At 34.7% G+C, this 16,030-nt stretch overlaps 2 protein-coding genes across 2 annotated transcripts in view; one reads left to right on the plus strand and one right to left on the minus strand.

Annotated features, from left to right (window-relative positions):
- Positions 1-8,009, plus strand: part of LOC135684618 (uncharacterized) — a 38,979-nt gene extending 30,970 nt beyond the window's left edge. The window contains exons 23-33 of the mRNA XM_065200256.2: positions 61-291; positions 1,388-1,419; positions 1,767-1,837; positions 2,500-2,579; positions 3,349-3,411; positions 4,344-4,440; positions 4,792-4,834; positions 5,415-5,494; positions 6,124-6,201; positions 6,664-6,741; positions 7,647-8,009. Of these exons, the coding sequence (XP_065056328.2) occupies positions 61-291; positions 1,388-1,419; positions 1,767-1,837; positions 2,500-2,579; positions 3,349-3,411; positions 4,344-4,440; positions 4,792-4,834; positions 5,415-5,494; positions 6,124-6,201; positions 6,664-6,741; positions 7,647-7,748 (955 nt within the window). The 3' untranslated portion in view covers positions 7,749-8,009. The remainder of the gene's footprint in view (positions 1-60; positions 292-1,387; positions 1,420-1,766; positions 1,838-2,499; positions 2,580-3,348; positions 3,412-4,343; positions 4,441-4,791; positions 4,835-5,414; positions 5,495-6,123; positions 6,202-6,663; positions 6,742-7,646) is intronic.
- Positions 8,010-11,069: 3,060 nt separating this feature from the next.
- Positions 11,070-16,016, minus strand: LOC135684657 (tetratricopeptide repeat protein 9C). The gene is made up of 4 exons (XM_065200296.2): positions 15,489-16,016; positions 14,001-14,053; positions 12,661-12,784; positions 11,070-11,681 (listed from the first exon to the last, which is right to left on the minus strand). Exons 1-4 carry the CDS (start codon positions 15,769-15,771, stop codon positions 11,590-11,592), a joined length of 552 nt encoding a protein of 183 aa, XP_065056368.2. The 5' UTR covers positions 15,772-16,016; the 3' UTR covers positions 11,070-11,589.
- Between the last annotated feature and the right edge of the window lie 14 nt (positions 16,017-16,030).

Below are 16,030 nucleotides of genomic sequence, written 5' to 3' on the forward strand. Positions count from 1 at the left end.
TACATACGGTTTTTTCTCGTTTCTTGGTTTTGATGTGTATTATGAGGGTGTTTCTTTCAGGATGTTGACAAAAGTGAAGGAAAGCAAAAATCTTCAACAGAAGCTACGTAATGTGCAAGAAAGGCTAAAGAGCACTTCAAATGAGTTTGATGATTATGACGATGCTGTAGATTGTAGAATCGAATTAGAGATGGAGGAACTTGAGTACAAAAAAGAGGAATGTGATCAAGATATTAACAAGCTTTATGAAAGATTAGAAGAAGAAAGACAACAATACATTGATATACTTAAGTACGAACGCCACCATAAATTCTTTTTTATCCATTCCACTGTCTTTACTTCAACATTCTCGTCTACTTCCATGCCAACTATACAGTGGCGTACCCAAGGGGGAATAGGGGGGTCCGGACCCCCCCCACTTTTTTAAAATATGGTCCTCGAGATTTGTCCAAAAACGATGTAAAACTCATTGGGGGGGGGGGGGGGTAGTATACTGTATGCTTGTGTCAATAACAATTGTAAAATACTTTGCTATTTACCATAGCTGAAATGAATCAAATGATGGGGGAAAATTTTGCAAAAAGGGTGTTTCCCCGCATTTGCGAGTGTTTGAAGGGCGTGGTCCAAAAAGCTTCTGGGGGCCATGCCCCAGACCCCCCACTGCTACGGCCCTGGGTACGCCACTGCAACTATATATAATAAGCAAGACACAGTATTATCTTTTTTCAAGTAGTAGTTAGAGCACATGTATTACCTTCAGCAAGGGGTATCGAATTGCGTACAGCCAAACTTCCTCATTTTCTGACCCCCTGTCGCGGAGGCGTGCGTTACTGCGAAGGACACAAGAGAACTAGACAATTGATATTTTTCTGGATAACCTTTAACCTTTTTATTGTTTGTTAGACAAAAAGAGGGGATCGAGTAGAACGGGTGATTGTGAGGAGAAGAGTGTGGGCGTGAGCTTTCGCTGTGGTTTTTTATGTTATCGCTGTACGGTTTTGGTTGGAAAAAATAGATGGAAATGGAAAATCAAACCTTGTGAGTTTTTTGTTGTCGTGCTTCAACCAATTCGCGACACCCCTTCCTACTTTAGAGCAGCTAGTACGGTTTTCAGCTCTCTGATTCACTGACAAGAGGTCATGGGTCAACGAGGCTGTTCACTTATATACCAAAAAGTTAAAGGATATTCTTTACATGCATTTATGATTTTTAAGTTAATATTCAACCCTTTTTTATAAAGTTACTCAATAGAAATTGTACTCCCCCCCCCCCCCCTCACACGCATGGGTACGTTTTGAACTTATCCCTAGCAGCTAATTTTAAAACGCTTAAAACTGCATTTCAAAATTGAATACATCATTATTAACGCGCTCTCTTCTTCGTTCAGATGCAAAGAGGATTATGTCATCATTGGCAAAGGTAACTAGGATAATTATGATACAAATATCTTTAAAGACTCATTGCTAACAATGAGCCTTTGCGAGCGTGACAAATTGTCCTGGTGACGACCCAAACAATGGCAGTAAACTTTACGGATTAACCAGAATTGATATCAGACTGTCTGAAAATGCATTATGGGATGCTTGCGTAGCACAAGACACAAGCAAGACCGGATTCTCTTACTCTCAAAGTTGACGAGCCCTCTTGCGTTTTCCACGTGAACTTGTACGATGAACTCATTTTATTCTAAATACATCAATATCCTCCTTGTCAAAATAACCTTTTCATTTACCTTGCTACATTGCTTGAAACTGTTGTCATTTCAGAATACAGAGAAGCAAGGCAGATTATGATGAAGGTTTTAGGCAACCAGGCTGCTGCAGATGTGCAGAAAGAGGTATTGCTTCATTATTTACACTGAGGTTTTAGCCACTTAAAATTTCTAGTTATAACACATGAAACAATAGAAATCTAGAAACCCAAAATGTAAGCATGAGAGTACAAAAAAGGATTCCTTCCCTATGGGCTTAATGCTTGGTACAAAGTATTAATAGAACTAAGGGAGATCCCTTCGTTTACCAATAGATCTATCAGGACAAACGAAAATTAAAAACACATTTGAAGAGCTCAGGAATCCCGAACTAAAACACGAGTCTCAGGAAGATCAGACATCTACTTTATTTCAATCATAGTATTAAATTTTTATAAGTTTTAAATTTTTTTCTTGCATTATTAGATTTTCACATTAGCTTTATACTTGAATTTCTGGTGGGATATCGTGTAGAAATATGATTTTAATAGAAAAGAATAAAAAAAGGGCCCGTCTACTATGTTGTTCTACTTTTCTAATACTCCTGGTGAATGACACAACATTAATGAGGTCAATTTGATTTTCGTTTAAAAAAAGGGTAATTATAGAGCCCTTTTATTGCTGTGGCTTGCAACTGATGTTCCTCACAACTGTTGTGTCCATGAACTGTTGTGCCCTTCAACTATAAAGAACCTTTCTACACTTCTGCTTGACATCAAGGTACTCACATTATTTGCTTGTTTTTACAGGTGTTCTGGGCTTCAAATGCACTCGATCTCGTTGAACAGGGTGTAGACCCTTCAGAATCTCCATTATGTGGCGGCTGGAGGTAAGTCGTAATTTTATAATCCGATTAGAATCTTCTTCAAATTGTTAAAAAAATCGATCATTCATTTATTTAAGCATGCACTAACAAATAGGAAAACACCCGCACCCAATAACAGATCGGGACATGGTTGGAAAATACACAGAAAAGTCTCAAATAGCAAGGAGCTTATTTCATAATTTCTTTTTTTGTTATAAAAGCCTTGTGGCAGCAAATTCTGAAACAATAGACATCTTTGTGCGACGGAAAGTAATCCCCACCCAACCCCCAACCCCACCCAGCCCCCCATTTCTTGTGATGTTATTCAATCAAAGGGTCACCCATCTTTTGAAGTTTATTGTTGTCTGTTTTATGTTGTGAGCATTCAATACTATTTCAATTTACCACGGAACTAAATTTCTCACAGACCATCCCGCCTTCAAAGTTAGCTTTTTGTGGCTTGTTATCGTTTTAGGATAGCATTACGAATATTTTCTTATTTCGATTGTTAGTATTGGGTAGCAAATCAGATTCGGCTTCAAGATAGTGATTTCAAAGGACTTGCTTTATATTTTTGCAGACTATTTACGTATTCTCGTCCTTTTTTGTTCACATTCGCGTCCCTTATTAATCTATAAAGTCTGTCTAATGTTATTCAACATAGACTTTTAAAGCATGGGTAAAGAAACGTGATCACCAAAAATTCGATGTTATCAAAACTTTTAGCCTCCTGTAGTGTAACCGTACCGTAGAATCTCGTAGCATTACCACGAGTCAATTTTCATCTGTCTAGACCTTTAGGAAGAGACAAAGATGTTACTGTCATGAGAAAGATATTGAAGAACGGCGTTCAGTGGTAAATATTAATTTAAACCTGCTTGCTCACCGACCCATTTCTAGTTATCAAAGAATATAACAATATAAAGGCTCCAGTTTACTTATCATCATAACATTCTTTTCATGCTTCAACCATCAATTCAAAACTGGCTTGACTGGCTACTCTTGCACTAAGCATGCACAAATAATACCAATTGCAATCAGGAACTTTGGGTGCGATTCAAAGTCGCAGGGGGCGCCGACAGGAAAGGGTACTACTCCTTAGAAGAAGAGGCTTGTAATTCATGGATTAGAGCATTTTGCCAAAAATGTGGGCACGTGCCCCCAGTATACAACCCCCCCCCTCCCCCGACTCCTGGTGCTCCCTTATTGTAAAGTGATACTTACAAAGACACTCAGTGTAGAAATCGCTGATCTAAATCAAATTAAGTGCAATAATCATTGCAAATGGCTCCCACACCCACCCTTCCCATGAATAATTAGTCTCAAACAACCTTAGATTTTGAGCCCCAAAAATTTTGACCAAATACAAACCATTTTACATGTTGTATATCTATTTATCTATTTGTGTATCTATTTTCACTTAAGATGCTCTCTAAAGATTATCATTTGTTCGTTGTTTACTGTCTTTCTAGGCATTATTATTAAATTGGCTGGCAATTGCTGCATTTTTATCAAAATTATGATGCATTTTGTCAAATTTTAACAAATTTATTGTTAATTTAATACTCCTTAATTTAGCAGAACAGATTTATAAATATTCAGCAAAAAACAATATGATAACATATTATTTTTCATCATGACCAAATTGTCATTATTATTCATAACTTTGTCATATACATATTTTTCAAAACACCACATAATTGACATTATTAAAGAATTTTTCAAAGCACTCTTATTCGATTCTGCTACTTTTCATGCTATTTTTAACCTGATATCATTGTTTTTAAGCTTCATTGGCTGTGGTGTGATCAAGGTCGCACCTCGTGTTGTTTGGGAGTCCGTACGAAATCCACTGTCCCGTTTTATCTATGACAATCTTTTGAAGGTATTTACAAACTACGAATTCATCCTACACCCACGTCTTTTAAGAAACTACTGAAACGGCACCAAACCTTGATGCCTTTGAAGTTTCACTTAATTACACGTTACATCAGTCAAAAGACTATAGCTCGTGTGCTTTGAATAACTTGCTTTGAATTTTTTGCTGGCTATTTACGCGTACAAGTCCATTTTTGAATTTGCATCTCTTATTCATGAGTAAATTCTGTATTATGTTATGCAACACAACGTATCACAGCATGGCGAGATCAATATGATCACTAAGAAATCCGGTACTGTGAACTAAGAATCAAAATCACAATGGATTAACTGTAGTCATTTGTTGTCTTTTTTTTAGAAAATCAACGTTGTCGAACATGTGGCTGATAATCTTAAAGTTGGTACGGATTGATAACATTTTTTGTTACTAAGCTGCCAATGCATCCTGAATCTTAACTCGGCTTTTGTTCTTCTTAAACATTGGGTATAAAAGAATAAAAACATGTTTTTTTTCCTTCCATATGGATAATCTTTTGTGCCAGATTCACTACTGTAAGGGAAAGGCGTCTTCCAGTTTTTGAATAGGTATATTTTCTTTGTACGCTGTTAAAACCTGAAACAAGATTTTTTGAAGGAAGGGGCTGTGTTTCAATGCATTAATTATTCAGAAGTTGCTGGTTGTAACTGTTTCACTCTCCAAGTCTTTTGATTCGAGAGTGTTTCTTTTGCTAGACATCAGATGTATGGATTCCGCGAGTGTTTGAGCGTGTGCTCGTCATATTTGAATCGAATTACAGCATAATAATAGCAATTAAATTTGACATTCTTTATGTCCTTCCAACATTGTGTTTTATCAATGATCTTGAAGTAAATAATTTGTAGCTTTCAGCAAAAACTTAATTTTACGATTGCGACCTTTGGTTTTTCAAGGGAAGTTTTTATTTTTGCTTGGTTGAGTTATCATCAATATCTTCTTTATAGTTTATATGCGTCATGAGGGTAGAGTCTGCGTCATGAGGCATAGTCGGGATTCCTGTATAATTCACTCCGAACGAGACCAGGTAAACAATCACTTGAACTATTATTAAGGGACTGCTATTAAGTATAGTATTTGGATAGTATACCGTATAGTTAATAGTATGGTGTAAAGTATGGTATAGAGTATAGTATGCAGTAAAATTCATGGTTTGGCATATTTTATAGTATACAGTCTTGTCAATAGTGTAGTGTATAGTATGATATATAGTATTGTATATTGTAAAGTACATAGTATGGCATAAATTATAGTATACAGTATCGTATATATTTAAGTGTATAGCATGGTGTATAGTAAAGTATATAGTATTGTATATAGTATTGTATATTATAAAGTACATATTACGGTATATAGTATAGTAAATAGCATCGTATACGAATTGTATAGTGTATAGTATATTATATAGTATCGTATGTAGTAAAGTATCTAATGAGAATAGGCTTTTCGGTCTTGCAAATCGAAAGCAACTTGAAAAACATGTAATTTCTGATAAGGAAGTCTCTTAAAGAAAATCTTCGTAACGTCTTGTTATTTTAGGAATTATTGTCAACATTGGAACGAACCTCTTATGATCTATCTATGAAACGTTTTTGTAGAACTGGATAAGTTTATCATTTTTACCTTTTTTACCTTTTTGTATTTTCTAATCTTTAGAGTGACATGATGATAGCCGCGTCACAGTCCGTCGAACATCCCGACTGTCCTGAATTCCCAAACATCATTCGAATGAAGGTTGGTCACTTGACTATATCAACGAACAAAATGACGTTGTTAATTGAGTTGATGTTTTTGTTCATCGTTTCATTTGGCTTAACACCGTTTGGTTTAAAAGGATGACATCAACCATCCCGTTTATTGTTGTCATTGGCAAACTTCTATACTTTTTCGTTGACGGCCCAAGCTAGACAGGTCCATACTTTCCTTGAGTCGTTTATGTTACGTAGCAACTGCAGTGTATATAAACAGATATTGAATTGAATTTCTTTATTTCTAAAATTTTTGAAATATTGAAACCAAAGTTCTTTTTTCTCGGTTCAAGTCATAAAATGTTGATAGAAATTTCTTTCCAACAAAGAGGCAACAGTGGAGCAACATTTTTAACCCAAATTCATCTTACGGCGTATATTTTTATCTAGCATTAGAATTTGCTTCATATTGTCTTTCTAACTAGTTCTTTCTGAAATCTCTTTAAAGCTCCTTCCAAGTGGTTGGGCTGTCGAGCCTCACTTTGTGGATTGCAATGAATGGTCTTTGGTGTGGTATATAGTGAAGGTAATTATTTTCTCTGCCTTCGTAGCAACCTGCTAGTGTGGTTTCAAGTCTAGGTTGAGATACATTTTTATAAATTGTATTTACATCGAAAATATTGAATCAACATTGCATACCAGCAATGCAGTGAAGCGCAGCAACACAACAGTATTATTTTTTCTTTGGTAATGAAGACGATGTTTTCCCAAATGCTTGTTGGTACATTTGAATCCAGTTGAGCCCTGCCCAGGATAACTCTGACTTTCTCTGATTCGAACTGATTTCCTATTCCCTTTTTCACATTATTCACATTAAACAGCTTCACAACTCAGATATTTGTTCGCTAAGTCGGACCATGTCCTTACCTTTTTTGAAGGTCCGAGCTAACGGAATACAATTTTTCAATAGTTGATACTTCATTAAAAACATAAGGCTTCTGAAATCTTCACTGCATTGAAGGTTTAAAACCTGTCTAAAAACACCGAACCTCCTTAAAAGTATGTCTCCACCTACAATTTCAATTGTGAAATCAAAGCTATTCTACCAAAAGCAGGATCTAATCAATGGATCGTACAACAATTCAAGTGGGGGGCTTAATGTTGCAAAAATCAATTGCTTTAGTAACAGTTTATTGATCAGATATTCTTTGTTTCATTAAATAATTAGCTTTAAACTGTTGTTTTCCTCTGTTACAAACAAAATCAAATGTAATTTTTTCAGGATCTAAAGAAGACCATTCATAATACCCTCTTTGTGATTATCATCCCCTTTATAGCCTCATGAAGCATAAGACATGTTTAAAGATTAAGCACTTTAGCTGTTATATTTGAAAGCTCTTTAGTTTATTATAAATCTGCTAAGTTAACGTAAACTTTACTTGCTCACTGCATCTTCATTTGCTTGTAATTTTCTGTTTTGATTTTTTTAAGGTGAACCTTGGAGGGTCGCTGCCCAACGCATTGTTGAATTTCCTGTGCAAGAGGCTGCCGTTGAGCATCGCATACCTGAGGTCATACCTCATTTTAAACTAATGTTAACAATTATCGACATATTAGTAAACAATTAAATTGCAAAAATATTGGAGTTATTATATATAAGGAATCGCTATCCACCTCATATTTTATAAAATCTAAAATTGGGAAAACTTTTTATGATAATTAAAAAAATCATTAAATTCATGCTTTAAGAATAGAGTTCTAAAGTGATGACGTCACACAAATCTTTCTAAGAATTTTTTGATTTGGATCCCATAACCTTAAAGAGCATCATGAAATACCTCTAAACTTGCAAAATCAGGCAAGTGTATTACGAAATGGCAGAGATATGGCCACATGTTTATTGGTTCTCTCCCCATCAAACCTCTGTATTTTGGTCTCTGTTCATAACTTTATGAACTGAGCCAAAATAACAGTGATTCGTTAGCAAACTTCAAATCTTTCATTGTGATCTTTTGCGTATTTGAAAGTATTTCATGGTGATCTTTTACGCTATGTGGTTAAAATTCAAAAATTCTAAAAAAAGGTTTTTGATGACGTCACACTTTAGAACTCTATTTGCAGGTTTAAAAGAATCATTATAAACTTATTATTTTATTAATATGCAGCTGTAAATAATATTTAATTGATGCATCTCGAAAAAAATCATAAATTGTAGGTATTCAAGTCGAGGTGCTGATAAATATTTTCGATGAAATTACGATACATTTGTTTATGAATAAATTTATCTGAATTGTTTACAATACCAGTAGTGAAGCTGTTTTAACCATGAAAGCGAACATTTTGAATCTGCGTGAATTTTTCTGTGTGTGCAAACTGTGGCCTAGGTACTGCTAATTTTTAACCAAGGGAAATGAACAAAACTTTTATTGCCTGGTTCAGCTCATTTCTTGGTCCATGTTGTGTTTTTCCTTTATTTCGAGTTATTGTTTAATTCCCTCATGGATTTGACGTCTTTGTTTGAAAAAGGAAGCTAAATTTATTTACTTTGGGACAGTATTCAGAAAAAAAGCATTGTCAACAGTTATCTTTTCGCTAGGCTTTAATACTTGCACCCAAAGCCAGATACCCATGGAAGTCAGATTATTTTTTCCTAAATCATGCAGACTTTCTTCCCCTTTATAATTATTTCTATATCGGTAAACCTTTTGCTATTCAAACATTTAGTAATTCAAACAGATTTTACTCTACCTTGAGACTTCAAATAATAAGCCTTACTGAATTTGAAACTCATCTTTATTGTACCATCACGTACACGCATACCCTGCTATCCCTCTGTTCTTGCATGAAGATAAGAGAGAATTGAAAATTCTATATTATCATCGGTTGCCATATGAGAAACCTTTACTTTCGCACGTGTGAGTGCATCCTCGTAGAATTCTCAAGTCTCAAACGACTGTGTAGTGTACTGTGTCTGTCGTCAGAAACCCACTAATCATAAAATCTATTTGAATATCTGTTAACTTCTAAATTACTCAAATTAGTTAAACATGTTTTTTACACAGCATTAATATTCGTGGCTTTTCCCGAAATAAACATCTACAATGCTTGCCAAAAGTCTTGGTACACTACGCTACAATTTCGTATTAGTTCAGTAGCATCAACCTCTCTCCCTTGAAACAATGTTGAATAACAACAGTTTTAAAGCTTGAAATTTGTCCAATGTCAGTTTATCAGCTAGGGTAATAGTAGGCTTTTCAACCAACATTATTTTGGGGGAGAGGGAGAGTGGTGGTATTTATGTATCTTACGGCCGGAAAATTTTATTTTACCGAAATCTTGCATCGACCAAGAACTTCTGTCAAGGATTGTAGGCGTTAGAATCGCCATTTAGAAAAAACGCTTTTAGTCCAGGTGATGCGGTGCGAATTTCCAGATTCTCCTTTCAACTAGAATGGATAAAAATGCTGTTGTTCCGTAACTTGTGTTATTTACAACATCTTTTACATTTTCGCTATATTATGATTTGGTTTCAGAAATCAAGCTTAGATGTTGATACTAGAAATGTATTTTTAACTGCCCGGAATAATGACAAAGTGATTAAAAACTTATAGATATGATATGTTATTTTGCACAAGCAAAAACATATCTCTACTTCAACTCTATTCTAGGGGTATCAATTTCTTAGTATACATTGAAAATCATAAAGTTCGGGAAACCTTAGCACACAAAAATATAGTATAACCGTTCCAAGGGAGATTTTGCGCCAGTTAGAGTCTTAAATACCTAGTTTTCCCAGTGATTTTGATTTCTTAGAAGAAAATAGCAAATGAAGGGGTATCATATGTCGGAAATCTTTTGAACTCTCGGTAGATAAATTACATCAGATGCTCGAGTGATAATGACATTTCAAGACTTCTTATTTTCTTGAAACTGTTGCCACACATGGTAACGCGATTTTCATTTTTCATAAACACAGACAAAAAATATGAGAGGACTCAGACTAGAGCCTTGTCGCACTCCATTGTTGATGTCATCTAACTTCACCATTTCTTCGCCGGAATTGGATGATGTTATTCTGATTTGTTGCCAATTGCATCACATGTGAATAACATAATGCAATTCTGCAGAGTTAATGCAAACCAAAAATGTATGTTATGTTCAAGACTGACGATCGATCAATCGTTCAAGACTGACGATTCCATACTTATTAAGATGTAAAACTTTATCAACAATACTCTCAAAAGCAATTGTTACGTCAATGAATGTCATCGCCATATCCTTAACTCCATACACGTTAAAATACCTGTCATTGTTACAGTTAAGCAAAAAATCGATGGCAGGTTGGCATCACATACTTCAATGTTTTGGCAGAGGTTTTTGCAGTTTTATACGTCCTCAGGCGAAATTAAAATATTTTCTAGTAGAATATTCCTTCTTCAATGCATATGAAGTGACATATCTTTAAAATAATAATTAGTTACGAATAATGCTCAAGACAAATGAAAGCTAATCTTCAGTAACAGTGTGCAAAGAATAAACCTAAAAGATTAATGTTTCCCTGTTGACAGTTATGGGAGTGGAAAAAAGAAACTCTAGACAAGAAATACAACTTCTGACAAGAAACTATTTAAGGGAGATAAAGGTGGTAAATTACTTAATATATGCATTGGTGTAGCGGATGCTAACATTTAGGGTGGTTTTGTATGGATCCTGTTCAAATATAGCCTGAAGTGCGATAAATTCATCATGATGTAGGGGGCAGGTCCGCAGCCTTCCTAGCTTCTATGTCTACTACACCTATGAACATGTACGCTGCCAGCAGATTATAAAGTTCCTGGATTCAGAATTGTCATTCATTTTAAGATATAATTTTTTTATATTTTAAAATCGAATGAACTGAACTGAACTACCCTGTCACAGGATCCATGCCTGATACCTTAATGTATGGCCAATACCTTGAATTAGAAAAACATTACATCCTTGATTTACTTGATGACCTAGACACACTGATATGCTTATGTGCTTAGCTTAGGAGAAAGAGGTGAGACATTTACCCATAAAATCCTCCATAACCAATTGTGCTTTGTTTGGCTGTGTTCATAGACAAACTTTACAAGGACGTTACTGGTATTTGAAATAAACAATCCACCATTTTGAAGATGGTGCTAAAACCATATTTGAACAGAAACTTTTGTCAAAGATCTTCACAAGAGTCGATCATGAAAACCATGTTAAAATTACAAAAAAAAAACAATTTGTCATTGTAAATATTTAAATGAAACAAGTTCAATAGCTGCTTGCAGCTAAATGGAAACTAGTATATCTTAGTAAATGAATGCGTTTTTTGATTCCAACAAAAATTGGTTTGATCTTATAAAATTGATATACAATCGTCTCTTATACATGACCACATTGAATTTCTGCAAGAAAAACATCAAAACATTTTGCTGTACATCTGCTTTTGTTTTTCCAATGAATTCCTTTTCTGAAGTTCTATCTCCTTCAAATACTTCTGAACAGATGTCTCTATAGAAAAAAATTTTGAGGAAATTAATAAAAAGTCCAAATTTTTAAAAATTGATACAAGATTTGCTTGAATATTAGAGATAACTCGACATAAAAGATTCTACTGCCTTTTATACTTGCAATCCAAACTTTATGTCTTGTAAAAACTTAACTAATCCATAGAAAAACCTGATTTTACAGTTTCATATACACAGCAGACACCTGTTTGTACCCAAGTTGCTGTTATGTTTCAGGAAGGTATTAGCTTTCACATGGCTAATTCCAGAATTTCCTTGCGGCACCAACTATAGCCAGCACTTGCACAAAGCACTTCCAAAAGTATTTTTCCTGAGCTTTTTCAGCCCTTATAGCATTCTGTACCTGCTGAATGCTAATCATTCTTTATCCATATTATATATCTTTGCCCATAATTTGCTGTTCTTTTGAAATGAAAAATTTGTTGCTAGTTTTATTGTGAATATGCTTAATATGTTGTGTCTAGTAGAAAAAAACAAATATTTTCTTGGATGGTCATATTTATTAGCTTGTCAAAAGTTGTCTTGTTAAGATAAGGAATGTTGGGTTTGAAGTGTGTATTGTTAGCAGGTTCAATTATGAAGGTTTCATTGAAATTTCAAAAACAGCTTTAAAATTGACAGTACAATCTATCATCAATATATTTTTTCAGAAATGGAAGTTTGACATTGAATCCTTGTTTCCACTACTTGAATCCTTGTTTCCACTACTCCGTTTTCGTATGTCTCAGCTTTCTGATCATTCAGTTTCCGTTATTCTTGAGCCGTTCCCATTGCTGGCTTTTATAAATAGTTGGCTTTTGATAGCTATGCTTGGCTATTTTATACCACAATCAATACAAGACAGTATTTCTGAGGCAATATAAATTTCCCATGCTTGCATAGATGTAAAAATTAAGGTAAAACATTTTTCAACATCTTCCAAATATGATTATCAATTTTACGATCAATAAATGAATGTGTACCTTTTGGACTAAGCTCCAGGATGTATGTAAAATCTTTCTCAGCATCATGGAAGTTCTTGAGATGGTAATAAGCTGTCCCTCTCCTAAACAATGCTTTTGTATTCTTTGATTCGATACCAAGTGCCTTTCAAATAATGTCAATACCATGATTTTAAGACAATAGGGAAAGATGGAAACCATAAAATGAAAAAAGAACAGAACAAATAGACCAATAGTCAATGTCATTAACATATTAATATGAAAATTTGTGGATAAAATCTGTGTCTCGTTGAAAGAGCCACATTATTGTGAGAGACATTGTGAGAGAGTCTGAGAGGTTTTTTGCCTTGCAAAGACATGGTACAAATGTATCATAGTATATGGGACAATGGAGCTTTGGATAAAAAGCTCGAAAAAGATTTTAAAATTTTTTAAGCAACAAACATATATAGATTAAATCATCATTCAAAAAATTAGATACTCTCACTCTATTTTTCGTCTAATATTTCAAGCTGATTCTCCCTGTCTCAGCTTTCTAAAAAGCATCTTAGATCTTAGGGTTGCAATAAAATGTGTCAAAATTGTAAACTTTGATGTCACAGCCATTACCCTAAACCAAAAATATATATTACATTAAAAATTTTGGGTTAGCTAGGGAAGTAAAAATTGCATAATCATTGGTTCTAATATCAAGTTTATGGTTCAATATTTCTGGTATGAGCCAGCATGGAAGCAAACAAGCAAGCAGGCAAATGATGAAGAAATCAAGCAATTGAGGCTTGTGCCTAAAGATTCTAGAAGGACTACATAAAGAGGGCATGGTTTTTAAGATTGAGTACCAACAAGAAATCTTGAAATTATTAAGGCCTATTCTTGTCTACCTTAAAGGGAATATAATCAAGAGAATAACCAACAGGGCAACTACCATTGCCTTATTCTTTATTGATTTTAAGATGTGGAGATCTCTAATATCCCGAAAATGTTCTTTCTGCAGAAAAGACCTTGATTAAAATTTTTTTCAAGCAACTATTGAGGATTGTGACAACCATCTATCCCCAGTCCTGATGCCCCTACTTAGGTGCTCATATACAGACCTCAAAAGACTGGCCAACCGAGTTGGCTGGAGCTTGTGGAAGTGACCCAAAAGAGACACAAAGCCATTTGCAATTCAGATCATGAGCCCTATGCTTTTAACACTCATCCACACCACCAGTAGGTAAACTTTTAACAACGTAATTGTAAACTCTTACATCATCACTGTTAGGTAATTGAAAAATCTCAACATTCTAGGAGACGTTGTTTGCACTTTAATGAATGCATTGATGCTTAATCAGGTGAATACTTAATAACTGTTGCTTTACCTTGTTCGAGTAATCCAAAACGCGGTCATATTTTTCAGTTTTAAGAAGACAAGCTAGGTATAAAAATAAAAACTTTTATCATACAAATACTCAGTAAATCAATCCAGAGCATTGTCTTGTTAACCAGATATCATTTTGATAATGAAGCAGGTAAGATAATACCTTTTCAATAATAATTAAAATATTAATAATCAACAATTATTGTAGCACAAGCAAATATATATAATATACATAATGTTGTTGCATGCAAGGTAGTGAAAATAACTGATGAAATGCTGGCATGAACTCAGTTGCTTAATGATTTGATTGGATTGGATCATGAGCTGTTTGTACCTTGGTTGGTCTAGACTAAACTAGAGTCACGTTGCCCCTTATGGAACGATTTCAGCAAAAATTGTTTCCTCAGCTTTTTGATACTTCCTAATAAAATAAAAGTACTGCAAGCACATTCTTTGCTGTATAACCTACATGCTTGTGTAAAGACAGTCTTATCGGCTTTTCTCTCTTTCTGCACTAGCAACATTACTACAGGCTACTTTTCATCGTGAAAAACTTAGGCCATCACCCCTTATGGAATGACTCAAATTTAGGCATGCTGAAAAGCGCACAATGGAGAAAAACCAGGAATTATTATCTGTCTTCTTTCCTGCTACCTTTATCATTCTTCAGTATCAAATCAGACTTATGTGAGCCATTTGTTTTTAAATTCAGAGTAAAGAAAAAAAAGTTATCCCCCAGTTTTTTGAAGATAAACAAACCTAAACTCCTTCATATTTATTTTTATCATTGCACAGTAAGAATTCATGAAAAAATTGAATTGTTCCATAATGGGCAACGTGACTCTATGCCTTTTTGGAATATTCCCTTTGTATGGACAACTGAGATTTACAGAAGTATGACAGTTATGATAAGAAGGAAATTTGTTCAGAACTACCAAAGGGCTAGATTGAAGTGAACTACCAAAAGACTGAGTGAGGGGATGAAATTGTCATCAAGTTTTGGCAAAAGTTGGTCCTTCAAAGTCTTCCTTATTACAAAATTGAGCTCTTCCCTAAAACTAATTAAGAGCATGGTAATTTCACAAGACATAATTAAGATATTTTAATTTGGGTTAGGTTTCTGCAGCTTAGACTCTGATTATAATTGACACAATATTTCAAGTGAAAAGCTTTGACAGAATCAAACTTTGACTGCTAGTAAAACGAGCTAAATTGAGAAGTAAATTTTGCATATTTTGGTCTTCTTTTTCCTGACTGTAAAGTATAGTGTGAATGCATGTAAAAAGTGACATTAAATGGGTGGACATTAGCTGATGTGGGCCTGTAGCTTGTGAAGAAAGAATTTTGGTTAACTTTTTAATCAAACATGGTCATGGTAAAACATTTAAACATTGACTAATATTTTGAAGAAGTGTATGTCGAAAACCATAAAAAAATTAATTTTTCTAAATTTGTCTTGAGAAGCTAATTGGTAAAATTGGTTTCTTGCCTGCCAAATTGTTGTAACACGTTAACTGCAGATCCTTTATCCTCTCTTCAAGCTCGTCACTTGGGGGACTTTGCATCGTTACTTCGGGCAAAGCGGTTCCTAATGATTGGTAAGTCTTTGCACGATCTAAAAGTCCTTTAACATAAAGTAGTGCGTTGTGGTATTTCCTAATGGCGGATTTATAGTCTTTGTTCTTGAAGTGTTCGTTGCCTTCACTTTTTAGGCCTAACGCTTTCTCGACCTTCTCTTCCATTGTCGTGGCGGGCTTTTCTGCCTCTGCCATTTAAATATGTAGTCGATAAATCAACATAGATCTAAATGTACTCTATTGGCTAAACATGCAACAAAACATGAAACATTTACGGTCCTAAATCTTCACTTGCGCTTCCCCTTCAGAACATTCACTTTCTTTCTTCCCGCTACAAATGACGTAAAATGACTCGGAAACGAGGTCACCATCTATCGCAGCAGCAACACAAATGTTTTGGCACTGATCAGTGTGTTTTGGTTGCCTTCAAGCCACAGTGCATTCCCGAGGCCCT

This window comes from Rhopilema esculentum, chromosome 10, assembly GCF_057945365.1.
Source record: "Rhopilema esculentum isolate cy_ngs chromosome 10, ASM5794536v1, whole genome shotgun sequence".
In the NCBI taxonomy this organism is placed as follows: domain Eukaryota; kingdom Metazoa; phylum Cnidaria; class Scyphozoa; order Rhizostomeae; family Rhizostomatidae; genus Rhopilema; species Rhopilema esculentum.